The sequence below is a fragment of the Saccopteryx bilineata genome, chromosome 4 (assembly GCF_036850765.1).
Source record: "Saccopteryx bilineata isolate mSacBil1 chromosome 4, mSacBil1_pri_phased_curated, whole genome shotgun sequence".
Taxonomy (NCBI): domain Eukaryota; kingdom Metazoa; phylum Chordata; class Mammalia; order Chiroptera; family Emballonuridae; genus Saccopteryx; species Saccopteryx bilineata.
Genome location: NC_089493.1, coordinates 175,620,508 through 175,647,337, shown reverse-complemented (window position 1 = coordinate 175,647,337; position 26,830 = coordinate 175,620,508). Strand labels below are relative to the sequence as shown.

At 40.5% G+C, this 26,830-nt stretch overlaps 1 protein-coding gene across 3 annotated transcripts in view; it reads left to right on the top strand.

Annotated features, from left to right (window-relative positions):
- DCTN4 (dynactin subunit 4) overlaps nt 1-26,830 on the top strand; it is a 34,546-nt gene that overhangs the window by 4,589 nt on the left and 3,127 nt on the right. The window contains exons 3-14 of one of the 3 annotated variants that reach the window (XM_066273055.1): nt 4,828-5,006; nt 12,464-12,507; nt 15,544-15,651; nt 16,797-16,817; nt 17,228-17,301; nt 17,536-17,648; nt 17,940-18,049; nt 18,505-18,578; nt 20,065-20,119; nt 21,153-21,260; nt 23,907-24,004; nt 24,112-24,302. In XM_066273055.1, the coding sequence (XP_066129152.1) occupies nt 4,828-5,006; nt 12,464-12,507; nt 15,544-15,651; nt 16,797-16,817; nt 17,228-17,301; nt 17,536-17,648; nt 17,940-18,049; nt 18,505-18,578; nt 20,065-20,119; nt 21,153-21,260; nt 23,907-24,004; nt 24,112-24,187 (1,060 nt within the window). In that variant the 3' untranslated portion in view covers nt 24,188-24,302. Of the gene's footprint in view, nt 1-4,827; nt 5,007-12,463; nt 12,508-15,543; nt 15,652-16,796; nt 16,818-17,227; nt 17,302-17,535; nt 17,649-17,939; nt 18,050-18,504; nt 18,579-20,064; nt 20,120-21,152; nt 21,261-23,906; nt 24,005-24,111; nt 24,303-26,830 lie in introns of those variants that run through there. The other 2 variants (XM_066273053.1, XM_066273054.1) reach the window with 2 other exon arrangements.

Below are 26,830 nucleotides of genomic sequence, written 5' to 3'. Positions count from 1 at the left end.
GATTCTAGTTTTTTCCTAATCTCCTTTTTCTGTCCCAGGATCCTATTCAGGATATTCAGGTTATACTTAATAGTTATGTCTCCTTAGGGTCCTATTACTGGGATATTCTCTTAGACTTTCCTTGGTATTGGTGACCTTAAAAGTTTTATTTATTTATTTATTTCATTTTTCCGAAGCTGGAAACGGGGAGGCAGTCAGACAGACTCCCGCATGCGCCCCACCGGGATCCACCCGGCATGCCCACCAGGGGGCGATGTTCTGCCCCTCAGGGCGTCGCTCTGTTGCATCCAGAGCAATTCTAGCACTTGAGGCAGAGGCCACAGAGCCATCCCCAGCGCCCGGGCCATCTTTGCTCCAATGGAGCCTAGGCTGCGGGAGGGGAAGAGAGAGACAGAGAGGAAGGAGAGGGGGAGGGGTGGAGAAGCAAATGGGCGCTTCTGTGTGCCCTGGCTGGGAATCGAACCTGGGACTCTTGCATGCCAGGCCTTCGCTCTACCGCTGAGCCAACCGGCCAGGGCCACCTTAAAAGTTTTAAAGAGTAATAGTGAGATATATTGTAGAGCAGGGGTCGGGAACCTATGGCTCACGAGCCAGATGTGGCTCTTTTGATGGCTGCATCTGGCTCACAGACAAATCTTTAATAAAAAATAATAATAATGTTAAAAATATAAAACATTGCCTGACCAGGCGGTGGCGCAGTGGATAGAGTGTCAGACTGGGATGCGGAGGACCCAGGTTCGAGACCCCGAGGTTGCCAGTTTGAGCGCAGGCTCATCTGGCTTGAGCAAAAAGCTCGCCAGCTTGGACCCAGGGTTGCTGGCTCAAGCAAGGGGTTATTCGGTCTGCTGAAGGCCCATGGTCAAGGCACATATGAGAAAGCAATCAATGAACAACTAAGGTGTCGCAATGCGCAACAAAAAACTAATGATTGATGCTTCTCATCTCTCCGTTCCTGTCTGTCTGTCCCTGTCTATCCCCCACTCTGACTCTCTCTCTGTCTCTGTAAAAAAATAAAATAAAAATAAATAAAAAAAATAATTATAAAAAAAATATATAAAACATTCTCATGTATTACAGTCCATTCATTCCTACCACTCATGTTCATGGTTGTGGGTGGCTGGAGCCAATCACAGCTGTCCTCCGGGATGACACCAAATTTTTATTGGATAATGCATAACGTACACAGGTTGTTGTATGGCTCTCATGGAATTACATTTTAAAATATGTGGTGTTCATGGCTCTCTCAGCCAAAAAGGTTCCCGACACCTGGTGTAGAGTGTCCCTCAGTTGAAATTTATCTGAAGTTTTTCTCATCAGCTGGGGGGATGTGTTTTGGGGAGGAGGACCACAGAAATCAAGTGTGTCCCTCAACGTAACAGGAACATACTATCAATATGACTATCACTGTTGATGTTTATCTTGATCACCTGGCTTTAGCTAGTGCTTGTCAGATTGCTCCCATGTAAAGGTACTCTTCCCCCCTCCCTCCCACCCCTTTTCATGTTGTCCTATTTAGAAGGGAAATCACTATTGCAGCCCACTCTTAAATAGTAGGGACTTATGTTCTCCTTCCGTGAGGGATATCTAAATAAATTATTTGGAATTTTTTGCTTGAAAGACCCCCCGCCATTTATTTATTTAACCAATTATTTAACTTAAAGCAGAATGAGCTCCTGGATATTTGATTCTTTAGGTTTTGTGTGTGTGTGATTTTTTTTTTATATATATATATATATAGATATACTTTAGGTCAGTGGCCCCCAACCTTTTTTGGGCCACGGACCAGTTTAATGTCAGAAAATATTTTCACAGACCGGCTTTTAGGATGGGACCGATAAATGTACAAAATGAAATTATGTGACCGGTGTAAAAACTGGTATTTTTATTTATTTATTTATTTAATTTTTTTATTTATTCATTTTAGAGAGGAGAGAGCGAGGGAAAGAGAGAGACAGAGAGAGAGAGAGAGAGAGGGGAGAGAGAGAGAGAGAGAGAGAGGAGAGAGAGACTGGGGGAGGAGCTGGAAGCATCAACTTTCATATGTGCCTTGACCAGGCAAGCCCAGGATTTTGAACCGGTGACCTCAGCATTTCCAGGTCGACGCTTTATCCACTGCGCCACCACAGGTCAGGCCGAAACTGGTATTTTTAAATATAATTGTCGAACTTACGAGACAAGCGTCAAGAGTGAGTCTTAGACGGATATAACAGAGGGAATCTGGTCATTTTTTAAAAATAAAACATCGTTCAGACTTAAATATAAATAAAACGGGAATAATGTAAGTTATTTATTCTTTCTCTACGGACCAGTACCAAATGGCCCACGGACTGGTACCAGTCTGCGGCCCGGGGGTTGGGACCACTGCTTTAGGTTATAATCCAATGCTACTTTTTTTTCTGCTCAGATTGTTCCACTGTTGGCCATTAGGAACTCTTTCAGTAGACTCCTCTATCTCTTTGATTTACCCCAGTTGTTGTGTGTGAGTGGTTTTTGTTCATTCATTAGAGCACTTTCTTACTTTCTGGTACTACTAAGATACTCCAGCCTCATCCTGTATATTTTCTGCCTCAAGGCTAGCATTACTATTTCTCTAAGGAGCCTTAGTTCCTTTTAATGGAGAGTGGTATTAAAAACCAGGATCTGGGTTGTAGGTGTGCTCGTTGCTCCTGGGTGCTGTTTGGTTTTCTGTTTAATGTGAAAGTCCTTCCCACCAGTCACACTCCTACAGCCCCATGGATGTGAACCACTATTATTTGTCTTTGCTGTCTCCAAGAAGTACCTTCAGATAAGCCAGAAAGTTTTATATGCTGTTCACACATCAATGTTATCATTTAATCCTCAAAATATCCCTGTGAGGTGGATACTATTATTATTTTTATCTAAGGATATTATCCAGATGGCAAAATGTTGCAGCTAATTGGAGTTACGGAATGGAACTTCAGACCAAGCTCAGGACTGGTGGAAAAATCTTGATAACCTCAGCTGGGGGGAACTTAAAAGCAGCACGGTACAGGGGCCCCTGAAGAGGGAATGTTGGCTGAGCCCTGGGAGAAGAGTGCTAAAGAGCCCTGAAAATGCAGTGTTCTGAACCACTGCCGCTTGCTGGCATTATTTGGTGTCTGTTTAAGCTCTCTGGCACAGCAAATAAGCAGTTATTTTCCAAACATATTTCACAGATTGTTGTATTGTTGCCTCTCAGCTTTCTATTTTGCAGTTGGTCTGTTTTCTCTACAGGCCGAGTCTGTGACATTTCTGTTTTCCCCAGAACTTTATGTGGTCTGTACAAGTGTAAAAAGAGTCCACACTGTTAACACTGACTCCTACTGTGAAGTAAGATTGGGCCAGGCTCTAATTCTTCAGGAACTGTGGTACTGATTGCTTTTTTTTTTTTTTTTTAATTTTTTATTTTATTTATTCATTTTAGAGAGGAGACAGAGAGGGACAGAGAGAGACAGAGAGAGAGGAGCTGGAAGCATCAACTCCCATATGTGCCTTGACCAGGCAAGCCCAGGGTTTCAAACCAGCGACCTCAGCATTTCCAGGTTGATGCTTTATCCACTGTGCTACCACAGGTCAGGCTGATTGCTTTTTTTTTTTAAAGCACATATAGTACTTCTAAATTTTAAAACAAAGTTTGTAGGAGTCTCAGGAATACTTTATTATTTCTTTTTGCTAGAGAGACACTCCTCCCTACAGGTCTCGCTTGGATTCTTTTTTTTTTTTACAGAGACAGGGAGTGAGTCAGAGAGAGGGATAGACAGGGACAGACAGACAGGCATGGAGAGAGATGAGAAGCATCAATCATCAGCTTTCCATTGCACGTTGCAATACCTTAGTTGTTCATTGATTGTGCCCCGACCGTGGGCCCTCAGCAGACCAAGTAACCCCCTGCTGGAGCCAGCGACCTTGGTTGGGTTCAAGCTGGTGGGCTTTTGCTCAAACCAGATGAGCCCGCGCTCAAGCTGGCGACCTCGGGGTCTCGAACCTGGGTCCTCCGCATCCCAGTCCGACGCTCTATCCACTGTGCCACCGCCTGGTCAGGCTCGCTTGGATTCTTAACACCTAGAACAGGGGTCCCCAAACTACGGCCCGCGGGCCGCATGCGGCCCCCTGAGGCCATTTATCCGGCCCCCGCCACACTTCTGGAAGGGGCACCTCTTTCATTCGTGGTCAGTGAGAGGAGCATAGTTCCCATTGAAATACTGGTCAGTTTGTTGATTTAAATTTACTTGTTCTTTATTTTAAATATTGTATTTGTTCCCGTTTTATTTTTTTACTTTTAAAATAAGATATGTGCAGTGTGCATAAGGATTTGTTCATAGTTTTTTTATAGTTGGGCCCTCCAACGGTCTGAGGGACAGTGAACTGGCCCCCTGTGTAAAAAGTTTGGGGGATGTGAGGGCGATCTGGCTGCGACATCTGTAACCCCATTGATCGCCAGGGTTGATTCGGCTATCTGGCTGGCTAGGCGGGTGTTCCCTTCCTCCCTCACCGCTCCATGTGCGTCCCTCCCGAAGCTACGTGCTCGGTCGAAGAGGACGACCTTCCCCACTAGCGGAGAGGACCGTTCTTCGGTCAAGGGTATATGAGTAGCTGCGCTCCCCTGCTAGAACCTCCAAACAAGTCTCAAGCTCCATTTGTAGGAGAACGTAGAGTAGTCAAGCTTCCAAGACTCCAGACACATCCAAGTGAGGCGCTGCATGTGGCAGTCTGCCTTTCTTTAAAAAAAAAAAAAGTTTGGGGACCCCTGACCTAGAATGATGTTTGGTGCATAGCAGGTGCTTGGTAATACTGTTGAGTGACTGAATTGTCTTTTTTGTACCGTAGATGCGCTAACTGCTTTGACTGCCCTGGTTGCATGCACACCCTCTCCACTCGGGCGACAAGCATCTCCACGCAGCTTCCAGATGACCCAGCCAAGACCACCATGAAGAAAGCCTATTATCTGGCCTGTGGATTTTGTCGCTGGACCTCTAGAGATGTGGGCATGGCAGACAAATCTGTGGGTGAGTGAGGTAGACTTCAACTTGAGATTTTGTGAAATTCACAGTGCTGTCATTGCCCACGGAGATGATTATGTGTGACCTGTTGGGCAGTAGGAACTAAAGTTAGATAAACCTTCTGCATTCCCAAATTCTCACATTTATGGACAATATTTCATCTAAATGAGGTTAAATAGTGTTTTTAGAGTTGATAAAATAGCTTTTATAAATCTGACATTTTCTTAGAATGAAAATATTGATGCTCTTCATAAAAAATAAGTGCTCCTGATGACAAAACACACCATGAGCAAAACTAAAAATAAAAGTGACAAATTAAGAAAAACATTTGGATCATGTACAGTAAACCTAAAGATAAAGAACCAAAACTGAAGAACCTATAAATGAATGAGAAAGAGACTCAATAGAAAAACAGGCAAAAGATAAGATCAGCTCTCAGAGTGGAAATAAAAATGGTCAGTAACCAAAATGTACACACTGAAGGGGCCACAGTGGGATGAACGTGTCTGTCTTCACCCCACCCACTTAAGTAACCTTGCAGATTCCATGGGACGACCCTAACCTTGTTTGAAGTCAGAACTCACGTTTCACCCTTGACCTTTCTTTATACCTCTGCTCTTTCTCTGGATATCATGAACTGCTTTCTACGGTTAATATTTCTATATGTGAGTTTTTGAAGTAGTTTTAACTCTAATACGAGTTCTTTGGGAACAAAGACCCTATATTAAATGTATGAATTCATTTAGTTTTCATTGTCTAGTTGATTAGATTTATTATTTTACACACAACTTGATGAGGCATTATTTCCTTAAAAAGTCAGTAAATAAGCAGAAAGATATGTTCAACTTTTCTAATTAGGGAAATGCAAATGAAAGCTATTGGTAAATTTTTTTATATCTGGTAATAGTCAAGTGTTGGCAAGAATATAGGGAAATAGTTCTTTCGTATGCTACCACTTGGAAGAGCATTTCATAACATCTGTTAAAATTTTAAATTGCTTTTTTTCCTTCTGTCCTGCAATTTCATGTCCCAAGTATCTATCCTGAAGCAGTCAGACATGTGCTCAAGGATACAAGAATCCATGTATGTATATATATGTGTATATATATGTACATTGCTCACAAAAATTAGGGGATCAGGGAACATGCAGATACTGTGGTACTTTTTAACCTACTTATAGCGCATGTTCATCAATGAAATGAAAGTTGATTTTGCATCTCATTTGCATAATCAAACAACTTTCTTTGACTTGTCATTTTTCTGATGTTTGTTTAATAAAAAAAAGCTTCATTTTTTAATCACTTCATATTTATTTTGAAATATCCCCTAATTCTTATGAGCAATATATATGTATATATATGTGTTTTTATAGATATTTATCAGTGAAACAGAAAAATTATGTATTTGAACCTAAAGACTACCTAAAGCATTAATTACCTCTCTGTCATTTGAGCATTTCAGAGTGGAGGTGGCACTTTATTTTTATTAGGAAACTTCCTTTATTTTTACATTTCCTGTACTTCAGAGTAGAAACACTATATAGTCAGTTCAGAATCTTGAGTTGCTATTTATTTTTTATTTAAATAGTAGCATTGCTTATCTCCGTTATCTTTTTTCTTTCTGAAATTTAATTTTCTGAAAACTTTTTAGACTTATTAAAAATTCCCATTTTTGAATTTTCATAAAAGATGTCTGCTTACTAATAAATACATGAGAAACTCATAACAAACTCATGTCATTTGACATAAACTAAAATGAAGGTGGACAATTCTTGCACAGTTTGAAAGTAAATAAGGGTGACGTTTCTTTAGATTCAACTCTGTTGTTAAAAATATAATCCTTGACTCTGTGTGCTTTGCCACTTGGTTTAGAATGCTTGAGCTCTTGGTTATTTTTCTGACTTTGTACATTAAAATGATAAACTATTCCTTAGAAACAAAAAAAAGTAACCAAACAAGTATATCTTAGTTCCTTAAAAATGCTCAAAATGCTCATTGGTGAGTAGATATTTTCTGAAATGTGATTAATATTAGAATGATTACTTAGTACCTGACCTGTGGTGGTGCAGTAGATAAAGTCCTTACCTGGAGTGCTGAAGTCACCAGTTCAAAACTCTGGGCTTGCCAAGTCAAGACACATAGGAGAAGCAACTACAATGAGTTGACGCTTCCTGCTCCTTCCCCTCCCTCTCTCCTTCCTTCTCTCCTTCTTCTCTCTTTCTTTCTTTCCTCTCTCTAAAATGAATAAATAAAATATCTTTAAAAAAATAGAATGATTACTTAACATCTTTTTAAATTTTGAGTATATATTTGTGTGTATATGATTTAATTTCAATGTAGCAAGCAAGTAGTTTGAATTTTTTGTGTGAATTTATGTTAAATGTAAAAAGATAAAAATACTTCAAAGTGGCATAGTAGACAGTATACCACAGTGAGTTAAAGTGTAGTTTTCCATGTTTGTATTCTGTCTCTTTAGCAAAGTAAAGAAACAAAGCCCACAAATTCAAACAGATTTTTGTTTGTTCTTCTGTAAGTGAATGTTTACACTTTTTTGGCTTGTGAGCCATTTAAGATTAGAGAATTTTTATTTCAGAACTGAAAACTTGTGTTTGCTTTTAGAAATCTCTCTTCTAGCATATCTTGACAGTGACAGTTGAATTCTAGAAGCTCTTAAAAGGGTATAGATAATTTCATTTTTTCATGATGTCATTGGTGTCTGAGGAGTCTGAAACCAGTCGGAACTGTTTGTTTATGAGTAAGCCACTGTGTCAGTAATATGCAGAGAAAAACTTACAGTGACGTTGTTATGTCTCCCAAATTGCTGTGTAGAATAAATCGCCAGTTCTAGAGAAGCAATTATGTAGAACATACAGATTTTTAAAAATATTACAACTAATTTTTACATAATTATTTTTCACAATTGCGTTAAGTAGGCAACCTTTAAGATATGAATAATGTGCTTGATGTTCTTGCTGCCATTTCTTGCAAGGGAGTTAGTGGCATCTTCAGCAGGAGTCCTTTCTGTTTTGAAAAAAATATACTTTAATTTATACCAATATTACACATTCATGTATTTAAACCCCTGCTTAAGAAAGTAAATATGGCTGTGGCTGGTTGTCTCAGTGGATAGAGCGTCAGTGGGCGTATGGACATCCTGGGTTCGATTCCTGCTGAGGGCACTCAAGAGAAGCTACCCTCTGCTTCTTCCCCCTCCCTCTTCCCATTGTCTCCCTTTCTCTCTCCCACAGCCAGTGGCTTGTTTGGTTCCCAGGTGCTGAGGATGACTCAGTTGACCCAAGAGTTAGCCTCAGGCACTAAAAATACTCGGCTGTGAGCATTAGCCCAAGACAGGGCTGCTGGATGGATTCCAGTTGGGGTGCATGTGGGAGTCTGTCTCACTATCTCCCTTCCTCTCGCTTAAAAAAAAGGAAATATAACCAAACAATTTATACTCCTGTGTTGCCTTCCTCCCATCCCCCTTCTCCTGCCTCTTAAAGAAAGGTAATCATCCCGATTCTGAATTCAGTGTTTATCAGTGTCCATTTATGTCTTTATAATTCTCCACAAATATGTATAGCCAGTAGCAAATAATGGTTTTCAGTGTGAAACAAATGGGAACATACTGTATGTATCATGCTACAACTTTTCTCTATCAATATTATATTTGTGATAGTTGATTTGATGCATGCTTTACCCCAGTTTACTTAGTCAATCTCCCTGTAAGGACATTTAGGTTGTTGTCAATCTTTCCCTTTTGACAACAGTACTGTTAGAAACATTCCTGTATGTGTTTCCCAAGTCACAAGAGTAAGTGTTTCTCTGCATAACTAAAAGTACCGTATTTCCCTATGTATAAGATGCTCCATGTATACGGTGCACCTTAATTTTGAGGCCCAAAATTTGAAAAAAAATGTTACATAAAGTTATTGAACTGAAGTTTTATTCATCATAAAATTCATACAACTCGGCCCTGGCCGGTTGGCTCAGCGGTAGAGCGTCGGCCTAGCGTGCGGAGGACCCGGGTTCGATTCCCGGCCAGGGCACACAGGAGAAGCGCCCATTTGCTTCTCCACCCCTCCGCCGCGCCTTCCTCTCTGTCTCTCTCTTCCCCTCCCGCAGCCAAGGCTCCATTGGAGCAAAGATGGCCCGGGCGCTGGGGATGGCTCTGTGGCCTCTGCCTCAGGCGCTAGGTGGCTCTGGTCGCAACATGGCGACGCCCAGGATCGGCAGAGCATCACCCCCTGGTGGGTGATGAGCCTCGCCCCATGGTGGGCGTGCCGGGTGGATCCCGGTCGGTCGGGCACATGCGGGAGTCTGTCTGACTGTCTCTCCCTGTTTCCAGCTTTAGAAAAAAAAAAAAAAAAAAATGCAAAAAAAAAAAAAAGAAATTCATACAACTCCTAATCACTGTCAAAACTCCTATCCATTAGCTTGTCCTTATCTGTGTCTGATGACAAATCACAGCCTTCAATAATGAGCGCAAAAACAAGTGTGAAAAGAACAGGAAATGCAAGTAAAAAGATTTACAACCATTGTGTAAGACACACCCAGTTTTTCGAAAATGGTGCGTCTTATACATGGAGAAATACAGTAAAATGTCTGGTTTTAAGTTGTGTACATCTTTAAAATGGTATACCAGCTTTTCCTCCCACTAGTAATGGATGAGGGTAGAAGACCCCTTCCTCTAGATCAGGGGTCCCCAAACTTTTTACACAGGGGGCCAGTTCACTGTCCCTCAGACCGTTGGAGGGCCAGACTTTTAAAAAAAACTATGAACAAATCCCTGTGCACACTGCACATATCTTATTTTAAAGTAAAAAAACAAAATGAGAACAAATACAATATTTAAAATAAAGAACAAGTAAATTTAAATCAACAAACTGACCAGTATTTCATTGGGAACTATGCTCCTCTCACCAACCACCAATGAAAGAGGTGCCCCTTCCGGAAGTGGGAAGTGCGGTGGGGGCCGGATAAATGGCCTCAGGGGGCCGCATGTGGCCAGTGGGCCGTAGTTTGGGGACCTCTGCTCTAGATCCTTTTTTTATTGGTATTGTTTTACCAAACTGATGGTTGCAAATGGTATCTCATTATAGTTTGTATTTTTCATTTTTTTTGGTTAGCTTTATGGAGGTGGAATTTACATATAATAAAGTTCTCCAATTTTAAATGTAGACTTTATGATTTTGACAAATGTGTATACTCATGTAGCCACGACCACAGCCATGTTACAGAACAGTTCCATCGCCCCAAACATTTCTTCATGCCCTTTACAGTCAGTTTCTTCCCCTGATCTGGCTCCCGACCCACTGATAAGCTTTCTGTCACTGTAATTTTGCCTATTCCAGAACTTTATATATATAATTGGAGTCTTGTAGTTAATAGTCTTTTGTGTCTATTTTCTTTTACTTAACATTATACTTTTGAGGCTTGCCCGTGTTTTTGCTTTTTATTGTGGAGTAACGCACTGGTGTATGGATGTGCCACAGTTTGTTTCCTCCTTCTCCCGTTGATAGACGTTGGCTTTTTTTTGTGGAGTAGCGCACTGGTGTATGGATGTGCCACAGTTTGTTTCCTCCTTCTCCCGTTGATAGACGTTGGCTTTTTTTGTGGAGTAGCGCACTGGTGTATGGATGTGCCACAGTTTGTTTCCTCCTTCTCCCGTTGATAGACGTTGGCTTTTTTTGTGGAGTAGCGCACTGGTGTATGGATGTGCCACAGTTTGTTTCCTCCTTCTCCCGTTGATAGACGTTGGCTTTTTATTGTGGAGTAGCGCACTGGTGTATGGATGTGCCACAGTTTGTTTCCTCCTCCCGTTGATAGACGTTGGCTTTTTTTTGTGGAGTAGCGCACTGGTGTATGGATGTGCCACAGTTTGTTTCCTCCTTCTCCCATTGATTGATGTTGGCTTTTTATTGTGGAGTAGCGCACTGGTGTATGGATGTGCCACAGTTTGTTTCCTCCTTCTCCCGTTGATAGACGTTGGCTTTTTATTGTGGAGTAGCGCACTGGTGTATGGATGTGCCACAGTTTGTTTCCTCCTTCTCCCGTTGATAGACGTTGGCTTTTTATTGTGGAGTAGCGCACTGGTGTATGGATGTGCCACAGTTTGTTTCCTCCTTCTCCTGTTGATAGATGTTGGCTTTTTTGCCGGGTTTTGTCTTGTGAATAAAGCTACTATGAACATTGTCTACAAATCTTAGTGTAGAAATGTTTTCTTTTTTCTTGTGTAAGTAACGTAGGAGTAGAATTGCTGGGTCATAGAGTTAGTGTGTATATTTAACAACTAGAAATTTCCAAACTATTTCCCACAGTGGCTGTACCATTTTGGATTCTCGCCAGCAATGTAAGGAGAGTGCCAGTTCCTCAACAACCCTTAGCATTGTCAGGCTTTTTTATTTTAGCCCTTCTAGTGCGTGTGTGGTAATACCTCATTGTGGTTTTAATTTGCATTTTCTTAATGTGCTTATTTGCCACCCATATTTTCTTTGGTGAAGTGTTTGTACAAATCTTTTGCCCATTTTTTTAACTGAATGTTTGTCTTTTTATTGAGTTGTAGCAGTTATGTATTCTGGATACAGGCCCTTTGTTCAGTATATGTTTTGCAAATATTTTCTCTCAGTCTGTGGCTTGCTTTTTTCTCAGCAGTGTCTTTTGAAGAACATATGTTTCTAGTTTTGATGAGGTCCAATTTATCAATTTGTTATTTTATATTTTGTGCCTTTTATATCCTAGTGAAGCACCTTAGCCTGACCCAGGTCACTTAGATTTTCATTGATGTTTTCTTCTAGAAAGATTGTCGTTTTAGCTCTTACATGTAAGTATTGTCCATTTCAGAGTAAGTTTTGTGTATGCTGTGAGGTAGGGTTACAGGTTCATTTTTTTGGATGTGGGTGTCCAGTTGTAGCACCATTTGTTGAAAGTATTCATTGTGGTGTTACTTTTGGCTTTCTGGAATAGTAATGATTTGTGCTGTTTGTTTCTTATGAAAGAATTTATTTTCCAAACCAGGGTCAGAAAAAAAAATTTCACAGTTGCAGCAAAGAAAAGGCTTTTTGGAGCCAGAGTTTGAATCCTGGCTGTACCACTTACTACCTCTGTGACTTTGGGGCAAGTTATTTAACTCTCTGAGCCTCAATGTCCCCATTTGTAAAATATGGCTGATAATGAGTCCCTACCTCACAGGGTTATTACAAGAATAAAATGGTTATACCATTTCAGGTGTCTGGCACAGAGCTATGCATGTGTTAGTGCTGGTGGTGATCATTATCACCTTTATTATATTTAAAGAAAAAATTTTATTCCGAGCATTGTGGTCTGTATTACTTCCAGGACTCTTTTTTGGAAGTTCTGTGACTTTATATTTTTAAGTGTTATTTTGTGGCCTGCAGATGATCTACTTTTGTGAAAATAAAATTTACCAAATTTTGAAAAATTCTTATTTAATATTTCTTTATTTTGCAGCTAGTGGTGGTTGGCAGGAACCTGAAAATCCTCACACTCAACGGGTAAGTAAAGGGTCATTAGAAAAAGGATGAAATAAGAAAAGATGGAAAGACTGAAGCTCTTTGATTTTATCAGTGGATGTGGCCCATGCTTAGAAATTCATAATGTGTATTTTGGTATCTATTACACAGAGCTAGTGTTTTTCATTGTAAGACATTAAATCACATTGGCCATTTTTTCCCATTAACTTAATAGAAACCCTAGGTATAGTTAATTCTGTACTTAAGGTGTGAACTGAGAAAAGGAAATGATATGTTTTTGTTTCAACTAAGTTGAGGTACCATTTGTTCTCAAAATACTCTTAGAAGTCAACATATAGACATCTTTACTACTAGAAACACTGCTAATTTAGAAGATGCTCTTTGACTCACTAGTGGTTGCTTATAGAATCATGCATGACTGGATCATCCTGTAACAGTTCACAGAGCATGGATCTCTGCAGTATACATTAGAGCTTATTTTTTTGCCTCTGGAACTAGAATGTGAGGAAGATAATGAAATACTATTAAAGTGAAGTACGTACAATCAAACTGCAAATGAAACAATTTATAAGGCCCTGGCCGGTTGGCTCAGCGGTAGAGCGTTGGCCCAGTGTGTGGAAGTCCCGGGTTTGATTCCCAGTCAGGGCACACAGGAGAAGCACCCATCTGCTTCTCCACCCCTCCCCTCTCCTTCCTCTCTGTCTCTCTCTTCCCCTCCTGCAGCCAAAGCTCCATTGGAGCAAAGTTGGCCCGGGCACTGAGGACGGCTCCATGGCCTTCACCTCAGGTGCTAGAATGGCTCCAGCTGCAATGGAGCAATGCCCCAGATGGGTAGAGCATTGCCCTCTGGTGGGCATGCCAGGTGGATCCTGGTCAGGTGCATGTGGGAGTCTCTCTACCTCCCACTTCTAACTTTGGAAAAATAAAAAAAAAAAAAAAAAAAAAAAAAGAAAAGAAGAAACAATTTATAATTAACCATTTATGATATCCGCAACAATTAGAAATACTGAAGATATCCTGAGTGATGGTATGGAGAATTGGACCTTTTTATATATACTGTTGTTAGTGTAAATTAGTACAAATTTCTTGAGCTCTCAGCAGTATCTACTTTCTGGACTCTGACCTACAGAAGTACTTAGACACTTATGTATACAATATATTCCCATCATACATTTATTGAGCACTTTGTGCTAGGGACTGTCCTGAACAATAGGAACACATGGTCCCTGCACTCACAGAGCTTAAATTTAATAACAAAACAAAATCAGATAATCCCCAGGTAAAGGGAAAACTAAGTGATGTGATGAAGAGAAATTTTGCCATGTGGACATGTATTAGGGGCGATTTCAACCAATTAGGTCCACATCTGAGGATGTTGCTAAGATGAGGACCACAGGCACTGAAGGGAACGAGTTCAAGGCAGGAGATCAGCATATGCAAGGAGCTTGTGAGTGAAAGAAGCAAATCAAGTTGTAGACAAGGTGAGTGTAACAAGTGGAACATAGCATCGAATGACTGGAGAGAAGTATTTGCTGTCAGACCATGTAGGACCATATAGACCAGAGTTTTTCAACTGGTGGTCTGTGGACTGGTCCGTCAGAAATTTTGTGCTGGTCTGCCTAAGAGGTAACCACCCTGATGTATGAAGATTATAGACCTAGCGATCTTAGCTGAATTTGCTTATGCTCAGGGTGATTTCTGCCTTAGTGGCCTCTGAAATAATTCTATTTTCACCGGTTCCCACGTTTAAAAGTTGAAAACCACTGATGTAGACCAAGCTAAGGAGTCCGAGAAGCCTTTAAAGGCTTTTTTTTTTCCTTTAAAGGTTTTAAGCAAAGACCTGACAGGATCAGAATACTATTTCTAGAGTATAATTGCTACTGAATTGAGAGGAGAAGAGTGGGTACTAGGAGACATTAAGTCCTATCACAGAAGAGAAGAAAAAGAATGAGGTAGATGTATTTGTACTGGATGGGAAGTTTATGATATTTTCAGTGGAGAAGAATGTTATAAGCTCTTTTCTTATATGAAGAATAAAAAGACCTGTGTTTACTTTTAAACATATAAAAGCTATATGTCTATACATGGTGGTGTTTTTTGTTTTATTTTTTCTTTGTATTTTTCTGAAGTGAGAAGCCGTGGGGAGGCAGGCAGACAGACTCCCATATGTGCCTGACCGGGATCCACCCAGCATGCCCACCAGGGGGCGATACTTGGCTCCTCTGGGGCCTTGCTCTGCTGCAATCAGAGCCATTCTAGCGCCTGAGGTGGAGGCCATGGAGCCGTCCTCAGCACCCGGGCAACTTTGCTCCAATGGAGCCTTGGCTGTGGGAAGGGAAAGAGAGCTAGAGGCAAAGGAGAGGGGGAGGTGTGGAGAAGCAGATGGGTGCTTCTCCTGTGTGCCCTGGCTGGAAATCGAACCCGGGACTTCCACACACCAGGCCAACCACTGAGTCAACCGACCAGGGACTATATATACATGGGTTTTTTTAAGTGTATACAAAATAAAATACCATGCCTGCCTGTAAGTGTGTAAGAAAGATACCTGTAGTAGTGGATACCTCTGGTGAGGGCAGGGTAGATGTGGGTACAAAGGATAAAAGAGAAGTTTCACTTGTATTTTCTGTTTGTATATCGTTTGAACTTTTGACAGTCAACATGTATTGTTCTTATGATTAAAATATCTTTTAAAAATGAAAATGTGTGTTGAAGTGGGAGAGATAATAGAGTAAGAAATGTCAGATGTTAGAACTAGATGCTCCTGTGGCTGTGCGAGGGGAAGTAAGTAATGACGTAAAAGAGCAGTGAGGAGGAAGCATGACATCCTCCCGAAGTCTCTTCATTGTCCACTTCTTCCTGTTGCTGATGTTGAAGGTTCCATTTCAATTCCAAAATGGATTGTGTAATGAAGATAAATTCTCCTTGAAGGGCAAACCTGCCACCCTAATAATTTGTCTTCTCTATTTATTATGTGTCTAGTCAGTGTAGCGGATTAATTTTGTATGTTTCCTGTTAGCTTTTTCATGAAACAAATACTGAGTCTTTGATTTATTGCAGATGAACAAACTGATTGAATATTACCAGCAGCTTGCTCAGAAGGAGAAGGTTGAGCGAGATCGCAAGAAACTGGCACGGCGCAGAAACTATATGCCTTTGGCCTTTTCGGTGAGGACTTAGTTCAGAAAGGAGTTTGCAGTTCATTGTTCAAGACCTCTGGGCATAAGAGCAGTGATTATTTCAGAGAGTGGTTGTTGTCCCTAGATCCCTGAAGGATAGATAACAGAGAGTTTCCTCAAATGATAGGGGTTTAAGTCCAGCAGTTATACTTTACCATGTTATTAGTTCTCTGCCTTTTACAGACATTTCTGTCTCTTTCCCCATCATTGCCCTTTCCCTTCTGATTAGCCTTCAGAGACTAGTGTTTAATTCTTTAGGTGCCACAGAACTGTTACAACTCTTGGATGTTTCGGAAACTTGGAAGTGGTAGATTTTATTCATATTACCATATAACCCACCTTTGACATCCTCGTAGTAGTGGTTTTCCAGCTCTAGTTATAGTTTTGGGGTTCCCTTTCCATATTTCTCCAATATAAAAAACACTGATTTTACATACTGTGTGTGTGTGGTTAAATAGAGTAATATATGCAATAGAGTAATATATGCAAAAGTAATTTTTGATAGCAAGTATTTATATTTACTGGTCTGAATGCCACCAGTCAGAAGCTAGAGATTAGGATTTGGAGCTTTTGTTATTGTCCCCATTTTATTTGCTCTCACAGAACAATTTGTTTTCTGTGTGTTTGCTTGGAACCAAACAAGTTGGCTTTTAATAAATACCATTTGTTGAATGGCAGTGAGTGGTGTGTCAATCACTGCGCTAAGCACTTACACATTTTATTTAATTGTCACAATAATCCCAGGGAATAGATAGCATGTCCCCATTTTGCAGTTGAGGAAAGTGAGACCTATAATGGATAAATAACTTGTACTGCTTCTGCATGAGAATTAGTTAAGCCATCGAAACCCTAAGAACTGGTAAGGTCCATATTAAAATATCTAGAATTTAATAAAACAGTTAAACTTGCAAAGCATCTATTTGCCAAAAGACTTTAAGGAAGCCTTAGAGAGTTTTTCTGCATAGTCCAGTGATGCAAACAGCATATGCACTAGTCCATTTAGGAGAGGGATTTGAATTAAATGCATCATTTTTCCAACTTTCCCATATAACCTGCCTGCTGTATGAGTTTGCTTCTATCTTATGCTGCATTTTTTGTCTCTGTTGCAACCTGCTGCTATTTTGGGGCCTACAGCAACACACTATTCATGTAGTGGTAAGTTCTCTTTTATGATTCTTGCTAACCCTGAAGAAGTTAGCAGATGATCACTGGTGTTCCAAGAAGACATTTGTCGTGTGCCTTAGACACTCCACATAGCTCTGGTCTAAGCCATAGCTTAGCTACTTTTAGATTAGTTTAAAAAAATCATATTTTATTCAATTTTACTATATTAGTGTAGTTTCGGTCTCCATGTTTGGTGCTTTATTATTATTTTAAGATTAAGATGATGTGGAGCTACAGATTCTTCTCTTTAGAAGAAGCTTTCAAATCAGTTTGTTTTGGTTTTGTTTGTTTTTTGCTTATTTCCCTGAGCTTCTCATGCTGTCCCACCCCAAATTTTTTCTTTTGATAAACAAGATATTTAAAGGTAGAATTTCTAATAGGAATTTCTGAACTCTCTTTAGGACAAATATGGCCTTGGAACCAGGCTTCAGCGACCGCGAGCTGGTGCGACCATCAGTACCCTTGCTGGACTTTCGTAAGTTTGGACATTAAGTGCTTTTGAGGGAAAACGCAGGTATCAAAATGAGGATTGAAGGAAAGTGATTTTTAAGTAAATGCATAACAGTTACCAACGGTGAAGATGATTCTCATACTTAGAAAAGACCTACACAGAAACAATATTCTATAGAGGAATACTTCAGTTTTTGATATCATAGACTTTGAAGATAATCAGGTGGACCCTGATAAATGACTGCTTTTTCTCTTTTAGTCTTAAAGAAGGCGAGGACCAGAAAGAGATCAAGATTGAGCCAGCTCAAGCTGTAGATGAGGTGGAACCTCTCCCTGAAGACTATTACACAAGACCAGTAAACTTAACGGAGGGTAATTAGACACCTGAGTCTACCTTTGTTTATATTTTATAACTAATTCTGCTTTTGTTACTTTTATGCCTTGTGATTTGAGATTTTTATTAACATAGTTATTAGTAAATTAAATTATGTAGAGAATAGATGCAATAGAAATAATTGTTTGAAGAACTTTAAAACGTCCCATTTCTACATGGTAGTTTTTTGAAGAACACTGTGCACAAAAACAGTGTTTTGTGTAATCATTTCATGGAAGTCATTGTGAGCAAGTCACTGACGTAAGCGTGATTTCTGCCTTTCCTGCTAGTCACCACCCTCCAGCAGCGCCTCTTGCAGCCTGACTTCCAGCCAATCTGTGCTTCTCAGCTCTATCCTCGTCACAAACATCTTCTGATCAAGCGGTCCCTGCGCTGCCGGGTAAGGGTTGCATTCTGTAGAGTTGCCATTGGTACCAGGATTGATGTGATGTTTAAATCTACTTCAACCAAGAATGTATGCCTTCTAGGCTGGTAGAGAGGAAATAAAAAAGGACTAAATAATTAAAAGAAAACACAAAAGAAAGAAAATCAGCAAAATCTAAATTGTTCAGTACACACAGGAAGTACTCAGCATGTGTTAGTTTTACCATTTCAGTAGTTTTGAAACATTGCAAGGGTATAATGATATTTGATAGTGTGGTTGCTTCTATCTAGAAGTTCAGAACATCTTTTGTATATTTTGGTTATCTGTACCATACACTATTGCAAAACATGTGGTCTTGCAGCAAAATAAAACGAAACTATAAGTGCTGTCCTTTTGAACTTAGTAGCTCCCTGGATCAGCAGAGTATGTTTTTGTTTTCCTCTGATACTTACTGTATTTTTTCTTTTTAGAAATGTGAACATAATTTGAGTAAGCCAGAATTTAATCCAACATCTATCAAATTTAAAATCCAGCTGGTTGCTGTGTGAGTATTTTGGGATTGGTGTTTTTGGTTACTGTTCCGGGTTTTCTTTTTCCCCATTGTGAAATGTGCTTACTCTTGGCTTAAAAAAGAAAACTGCATGCCTGACCAGTGGTAGCACAGTGGATAGAGCATAGACCTGGGATGCTGAGGTCCCAGGTTCAAAACCTGGAGATCACCAGCTTGAGTGTGGGATCATTAAAATGATCCCATGGTCACATGGCTTGAAGCCCAAGGTCACTGGCTTGAGCAAGGCTCAGTGGCTTAGCCTGAGACCCCTGGTCAGGCACATATTGGAAGCAATCAATGAATAACTAAAGAGACACAACTACGAGTGGATGCGTCTCATCTCTCTCCCTTCCTCTGTCTCTCCCTTAAAAACAAACAAAAAACTACATTAAAATAATCTTGCTGTTACTGTTTAGGTTTTGAATTATATACCTTTTATTTTATTTATTTATTTTTTACAGAGGCAGAGATAGACAGGGACAGACAGACAGGAACGGAGAGAGATGAGAAGCATCAATCATCAGTTTCTCGTTGCACGTTGCGACTTCTTAGTTGTTCATTGATTGCTTTCTCACATGTGCCTTGACTGCGGGCCTTCAGCAGACCGAGTAACCCCCTGCTGGAGCCAGCGACCTTGGGTCTAAGCTGGTGAGCTCTTTGCTCAAGCCAGATGAGCCTGCGCTCAAGCTGGCGACCTCGGGGTCTCGAACCTGGGTCCTTCCGCATCCCAGTCCGACGCTCTATCCACTGCGCCACCACCTGGTCAGGCATACCTTTTAGATTTATAGAAATGAATCACTATCTCAAAAATATATCATAAATATATAGGGAAGGTATCTTCCTTAATACCCATATATCTGTAGTTTCTAAACTAGAAGTATACATAAGATTTCAGAAAGAACTCATTACCAGTTTGGCTTACTGTCTTAAGTTTTTTTTATCTTTCCGAAGCTGGAAACGGGGAGAGACAGTCAGACAGACTCCCACATGTGTCCGACTGGGATCCACCCGGCACGCCCACCAGAGGCGAAGCTCTGCCCACCAGGGGGTGATGCTCTGCCCCTCCGGGGTGTCACTCTGCTGCGACCAGAGCCACTCTAGCGCCTGGGGCAGAGGCCAAGGAGCCATCCCCAGCGCCCAGGCCATCCCCGCTCCAATGGAGCCCCGGCTGCGGGAGGGGAAGAGAGAGACAGAGAGGAAGGAGGGGGGGTGGAGAAGCAAATGGGCGCTTCTCCTATGTGCCCTGGCCAGGAATCGAACCCGGGTCCCCCGCATGCCAGGCCGACACTCCACCGCTGAGCCAACCGGCCAAGGCCTGTCTTAAGTTTTTATGTGGTGATGATACAATTTTATAAAATTCTTTTTATTTGACATGTTCTAATTAACATGAAAAAATCTTTTCTTTGCTCTACTAACTTAAAAAAAAGGAATAATTTTATGAGACTCGGTGACCATTAATGCATTTTTTATTCATGCACAGCAATTATATCCCAGAAGTGAGAATCATGTCCATTCCCAACCTTCGCTACATGAAGGTTAGTACTTTGCTTATTAATAGGAAAAGAACTAATTGATCAAAAATGTGTATTTGGCATGGGATTCAATGACCAAGGGATAAAAAGGAAAGTTTGGAATAATAAAGAGCACTGGCCAGATGGCTCCACTGGTTGGAGCATCTTGCCGAAGCACAGAGGAATAATAAAGAGATTGAGATTTTAAATTTCTTTAAGCTGGGATTCTTGACAGTAGCATCTGTGAGTGTAGGCAGGCGAAGCCGTGTGCACACACAGAGAGGTGCTGTTGTGGGTGTTGAAGAGCAAGATGTTGAACTGCAGGCATCTTTAGCTCTTCTCCATCCTCTCGTGTGTGCATGTAGCGGATACCAGGATTATCTAGATTTTGTTCCCATAGCCCCTCTACTCTGAGGTCCTTATCTGTGCCCCGTCTCCCCCCACAAACCCCTAGTGAATTGTAGGATATTCTGCAGCAGCCTCTTTAGGTCTTCCTTTCATGGTACCCATGAAAACATTTATAAGGTCCCTGTTCATTTTAAAGATTTTGTTGCTAATCTCAAAAGAGCATAAAAACAAGAGCAAACTATGGTTCAAGAACTCTTAAAACTCTTTTATAGTCTTGTGCCTTTTTTTTTCTGTTACTACATCTGATGAGTCTGTGGCTCCCATATTTTATTTATGATGGTTACTTCCTTTTAGTCCTTAGGTGGAGGACTGAGTGGAGCAAGAGTTGTAAACTTGAATCACTTTTAATCACTTATATATATTCTTTAGAATCTCTGGATCTAGTAACTGGCCCTCTCTATGGGACGTTCCATTTCCTCAGTGAAATAGCAACTCTAGGAGTATATGGCTTACCATATAAATAACACACAGGAATGAGTGAGCTCTTTTGGGATGCAGTAATGGAGAGGTGTGGGTGGGTGTCACTGCCTGGGAGCAGTTGGGGAAAGCAGGTGATGATTTTGTGAAATAATTTGGAATAGCAGCTAAGAACATGGATGTAGGTGGCAGTAGAGGAACATATCTGAGAGGTGCTTTTCCTATTTCACAGGAGAGCCAGGTCCTCCTGACTCTTACAAATCCAGTGGAGAACCTCACCCATGTGACACTGCTGGAGTGTGATGAGGGCGACCCTGATAATATCAACAGCACTGCTAAGGTGGGAGCATTCGGCCTTATCCTGATTGACCCTGACTTTTCCCAGAGCAAGGTCATTAGACTTGGCTTAAGGACTCCACACTGTCTCTCATTTCCATATCCAAGTAGTCATTAGTTCTTTTGATTCTACCTCCCAAGGTTTTTCTTTATCTGCAGACATACTACCACTGCCCTCTTGGAAGGACTCGTCATTTCTTACCTAGACTGACAGTAACTTCCTGGCTGACCTCACTGTTTTAGTCACTTCTGCTTCCATTCTAGTCTGTCTTCTCTCTTGCCACTAGGGTGATCTTTCTAAAACCTAACTTTGGTCATGATATGATGATTATTTGCTATTCCTCTGACTTTGAGATGGAATTCAAATTCCTTGGCCTAGAAGAAGAGCTTACTGCCCACCTTTGCCTGTCTTCTAGGTGATCTTCCCCCAGGCCCCCAAATTGAGCATTCTCCCAATCATACATGTTAATGGTGTGATCTGAGCAGATCTAGTGGATTGTGAACTTCCATGTGGAGAATTGCATATGCTATTTGAATGCCTCCCTCTTGTCCCCAGCCCCATGCCTACACCTCCCTGTCAGTCTAATGCAGAGGTTCTCAAACTTTTTGAAGTCAGGGTGCATTTAAAATCCTACAAATAATTGTAGGCGCACTATATACAAATTTCTGAGAAATATGTTATAATAATTAAGTCAAATATTAAAGAAAAAATATAAAGGCCAAGCGTGCTTTTACGGTAATTAAACAAAATAAATATGACAAAATTAAATTTATTCTGACATTAAAAAACATTTTTATGTTACGTTTTTTGAGTTATGCTTTTTAGAATTCATAAAAAAGAGGGGTTAAAAATAAAAAAAGACAAAAAAGTTATCTTTTATATATATATATATATATACACACACACACACACACACACACACACATTCTTAGTAATATTTAGTAAATTCAGCAGGTCCTGGTGTGAATGTGTTAAGTTTTTTTATTCTTGTGTTTATGAGAAACACGAGCCTGATGTGTCCTAGCGATTTCTTTGATCTTGGGCATATATTTGAAAGGCAAACTCTCATTTCCTCGTCAATATATTGAAGAATTCCTCTCTTTTTACTCTTAATTGTGTTGAGGATAGAAAATCCTAATTCACATACATAGGATGTTGAAAATTGTAGTAAAATGTTGAAAGCTTTCTTAGATATTGCCACATAATTTTTCTTTTATAGAAATCCAGAAGGCTTCAAGAGATAATTCCTTATGTTTAATCATCAATCCAAAACCCACACCATACATATCAACTTAACTTTACACCAAAGGATAGAAGAAACTTGCTTCCAGTCTTTCTGGGGAACATGGTGGGTAGTGTAAACAATCCAGCTCCACAGCTTAACAGCCTTTTGCAACCTAATCAGGCAGGTGAGGTGGGAGGTTGGGCAGACTGTCAGCTTACAGCCAATTCCCCACACCTCTGTCCCCCCAAAATCTAAACTCCAAAAACCCTGTTGGTTTTTTGATCCCCAACAGGCACATATTTCTCTGGACTACCATAGGGCACACCTTGAAATCTTCTAGGGCGCACACTTTGAGAACCACTGATCTAATGCATTCTCATTCTTCAAGACTCATAAGAAATAACATCTCCTGTGAAAGCTGGTATGCTTCCTCTGGGTGCCCTCTGCTTCATAGAGGATATAGAGCACTAAGTAAACATTAAAATAGGTGATTTTGACTCTCAGTGTTGAATGAATGAAATGTGGCCTTTCTACATTTTGCTATTTGATGATTCCTCTAGTACCTGAAATTTTAGATCAAGAACCTTTATCTATAGACAGTCTATTACTGACTCATAATTCAGTTGATATTCATTAACAGAAATTGATAGGAAATGATACCTGTGTCTTTAATTAGGTGTGATTCAAATAATACCTATTAGTAGAGGCTTTCTTTATCCCCTTTTTTCTTTTTTTCCTTGTACTTTATTTATGAGGGCTTTCTTCCTTTTAGTCCTTAAATGGAGGACTTATTTTTTCACTTATTAGCATTAATTCCAAAAAGAGATGACACACATATGTCCTTGCTCTCTTTTTTTTTTTTTAAATAACACTAGGTGTTCCAGTAACAATAGAGACAGAAATAAGTGCCTGATGTGATGCATACACCCAGCTTGTGGATTTGTTATTTTCTTTGTCTTTACATGGTCCCAGCCACATTTGTATTCATAATTAGAAATGTAGTTGACATTTTTATCTGTTAGCTCTGACACAGCAAAATTGAAGCTTAGCTGCAATGTAACGATAAGTCTGAAGAACACTTAACTGTCTTCCATGACCTTAAACATACCCAACACCCCCACACAGTTAAACACAATTAAAGCCCCTATGTCCTTCCCACTTGAATTTCCCAACGCAGCTGCAGTGAACTCAGTGCTTAGGCGACTTGATCTTTCCCTTAATTTTCATCGTGCTTATATTTTTATTAGAAATATCTGTATTTTTAAACAATATTTTTTAACTTTAAGTGATATAATTCAGTATGTTTCTTGAGTCTTGCTAGTTACTTCTGAATGTCTCGATCAGAGTAATACTTTGCTGAATTCTGTTAAACGACTGTCCTCCGACGCACTGGTTCCTGAGGAAGCCTCTGTCTTGCTCCCCAGGTGGCGGTGCCGCCCAAGGAGCTTGTGTTAGCCGGCAAGGACGCCGCAGCCGAGTACGATGAGCTGGCAGAGCCCCAGGACTTCCAGGACGACCCTGAGTGAGTGATCTTCCTGTGACCCCCTCACCATTCCCGATATAGGAGGCCCACTTATAGATCCCAATTCTTGAATCTGGATTTTTACAAATCAATTTTTCTTTTTATAGACATAATTGCAATAGAAATTTGGGAAATGCATATGAAACCATGGAGAAGAAAATGAAATCTAAGTGCCAGAGCTAAGCGTCATTAACATTTGGTGTTTGTCCTTTCATGTATTTCTTTCATTATTGGTATCATTCTGTAAGCACGTTGTTTTAACCTTTGTTTTTCATGTAAATATATTTTCTCATATCAAGTGTATGATTTATAATGGTTGTGAACAGAATACAGTATCCCTATGGAGTTATCATTGTATTTGTCCACTCTTATCCTTGCTCTCCTAGAGTGATTAATAGAGTTCACCCTTTCATAGCTAATAACTGAAAAGTAAAACATCAAACCTTTTTCTGAATGGGAGGGACTGCATCAGTCAGCACCCAATCTGAAGATAGAAATCATGTCAGTTCTTGAATAGAGAGGAATTATAAAGCATTGTTAATTGGATAGCTTCAGAGGTTAAAAAGAGCTCTGAAGTATCCCAGAAATGGCAATTTTTTGAAGCAGCTATCTCCCAGGACCGAGAGAACAAAGGGAAATATTAGAATTGTTAAAATTTAGAAGTTTAAAGGAAGAGCCCCATGGGGCTGAAATTCAGACCTGTGGGGAAGTGAGAGAGAGGGGACACTGCTTACAGGCGCTGACATCACAGGCGGCAGAAGAGGCGGGCGTGGTGACACCAGTTATGCAGGAATTGGAAAACTGCAGCCAGCTATTGGCACTTTCTGGGTGAAGGAGCATCACTGGAGTGATGGCCCTCAGAACCACACAGGACAGGAAGTTCACAGGGCAGCAAGCCCCTCCTTCCTGCAGGCTCTGGTCTCCGTGTAGAGCCCCCTGAAGGCACCTGATGGGGAGCCGGCTTACGGAGCAGAGATGTGAGCAGGGTCCTGGGTCATAAAGTAAGATGTAGAAGGTGGGCTTGGAGCTGAGGAGCAGTAGCTTAATATACTGGCGCAGGGAACATTTAAGGATTGTAACAGAATGATCAATAGCTCCCTCAGCAAAATATTGGAAGAGAGTACGTAGGATGGATTGAAAAAAGGTGATGGCAAAGGTGAGATTAGTACAGTGATCACCAGATGGGTTGACTTGAGAAAGTAGCGGGCCGGGTGGTCTGTGGTGGGCTGTGGAGTCCCAGGCTCCGCCAGAGATGCTCTTGAGCAGGTTTGGGGGCCACCAGGAATCTGAAGTTTTTAAGCTCAGATGGCAGTGGTTGCCTAGGAAATTAAGGATAGAAAGACGTTTACTTTTTTCTATTTTTAACTGAATTTTAAAAAACAAAGCTAGTATAAATCAAAATACAAAATGCGTTTTCTGTAGTCTTTTGCTTTATGTAGGTCCTTAAGTTACATTAATTAGGTACAGAAATTTGTTAAGCCAAGGTCAACTGCTAGAAACATCATCTGATACCAAATTCCAGTCGGATTGCCTGACCTGTGGTGGCGCAGTGGATAAAGTGTCAGCCTGGAATGCTGAGGTTGCTGGTTTGAAACCCTGGGCTTGTCTGTTCAAGGCACATATGGGAGTTGATGCTTCCTGCTCCTCCCCCCTCGAAAATGAATAAATAAAACTTTTTTTTTTATTCCAGTTAGATTCATTACATGACAGATTGATAAAGTTGAATTACATTTCACATTGTTATACTTTAAATATCTGGAAATTGTGATGTAATACTATGTAAATATGTAAATACTTAATTCCAGTAACTTTTCTGAGAGTAACTGAGTATCATTTGGACAATAGATCAAATTCTGTTTATTTCATTACTTTTTGCAGCTGTTAAAGCACAAACTTGAAGTGCATGTCAGAGAAAACTGTGAAATGGAAACCTCAACTAAAGAGGTTGTTTTTCTGTTCTAACAGTTCCTAATTTACACAGGTCATTTATAAAAACATTGATTTATGGTGTGCCAGTAATTTTTTAGCTCTGAATGATGCTTAGTCTGTGTTCTATAGAAACGATAGTATGTGCACACAAAGGGAAATGTAAGGGCTTTTGCAGCACCCTTGTTTACAACAGAGGGCCAGTGACAACAAACTCAGTGTCTGCCAATCATGGTAAATGGAGACTAGGCAACCACTAAGTAGCATGGAGGAGATCTGTATGTACCAACTTAGGAAGGTGTTCATGATAAAGAGCAAAAAAAGCAAATTGCAGAATAGTGTGTCCCTTTTGTGTTGGTTAAGAAAGCAGAAAAGGACACAGTTCCTGCTATCACGATTGCATGGGCCTCCCTGATCCCTTGCCCTTCATGGGAAAAGCTGGTTTTCTGCTTTTCCCTTGTCTTCTTTTGTGGTTTGCCTGTCTTGGTGAGACACCAATAAATAGGATAGCCCACCAAAAAAAAAAAAAAAAAAAGAAAGCAGAAAAATGCCTGACCTGTGGTGGCACAGTGGATAAAGCGTCAACCTGGAAATGCTGAGGTTGCCGGTTTGAAACCCTGGGCTTGCCTAGTCAAGGCACATATGGGAGTTGATGCTTCCAGCTTCTCTCTCGTCTCTCTCTCCTCTCTCTCTCTCTATGTGTCTCTCTCTCCTCTCTAAAATGAATAAATAAAATAAAAATTAAAAAAAAGAAAAAAAAAGGAACAATAATTAAAAAAAAAAAAAAAAGAAAGCAGAAAAGGCCCTGGCTGGTTTGCTCAGTGGTAGAGCATTGGCCCGGCATGTGGAAGTCCCAGGTTTGATATCTGGTCAGGGCACACAGGAGAAGTGCCCATCTGC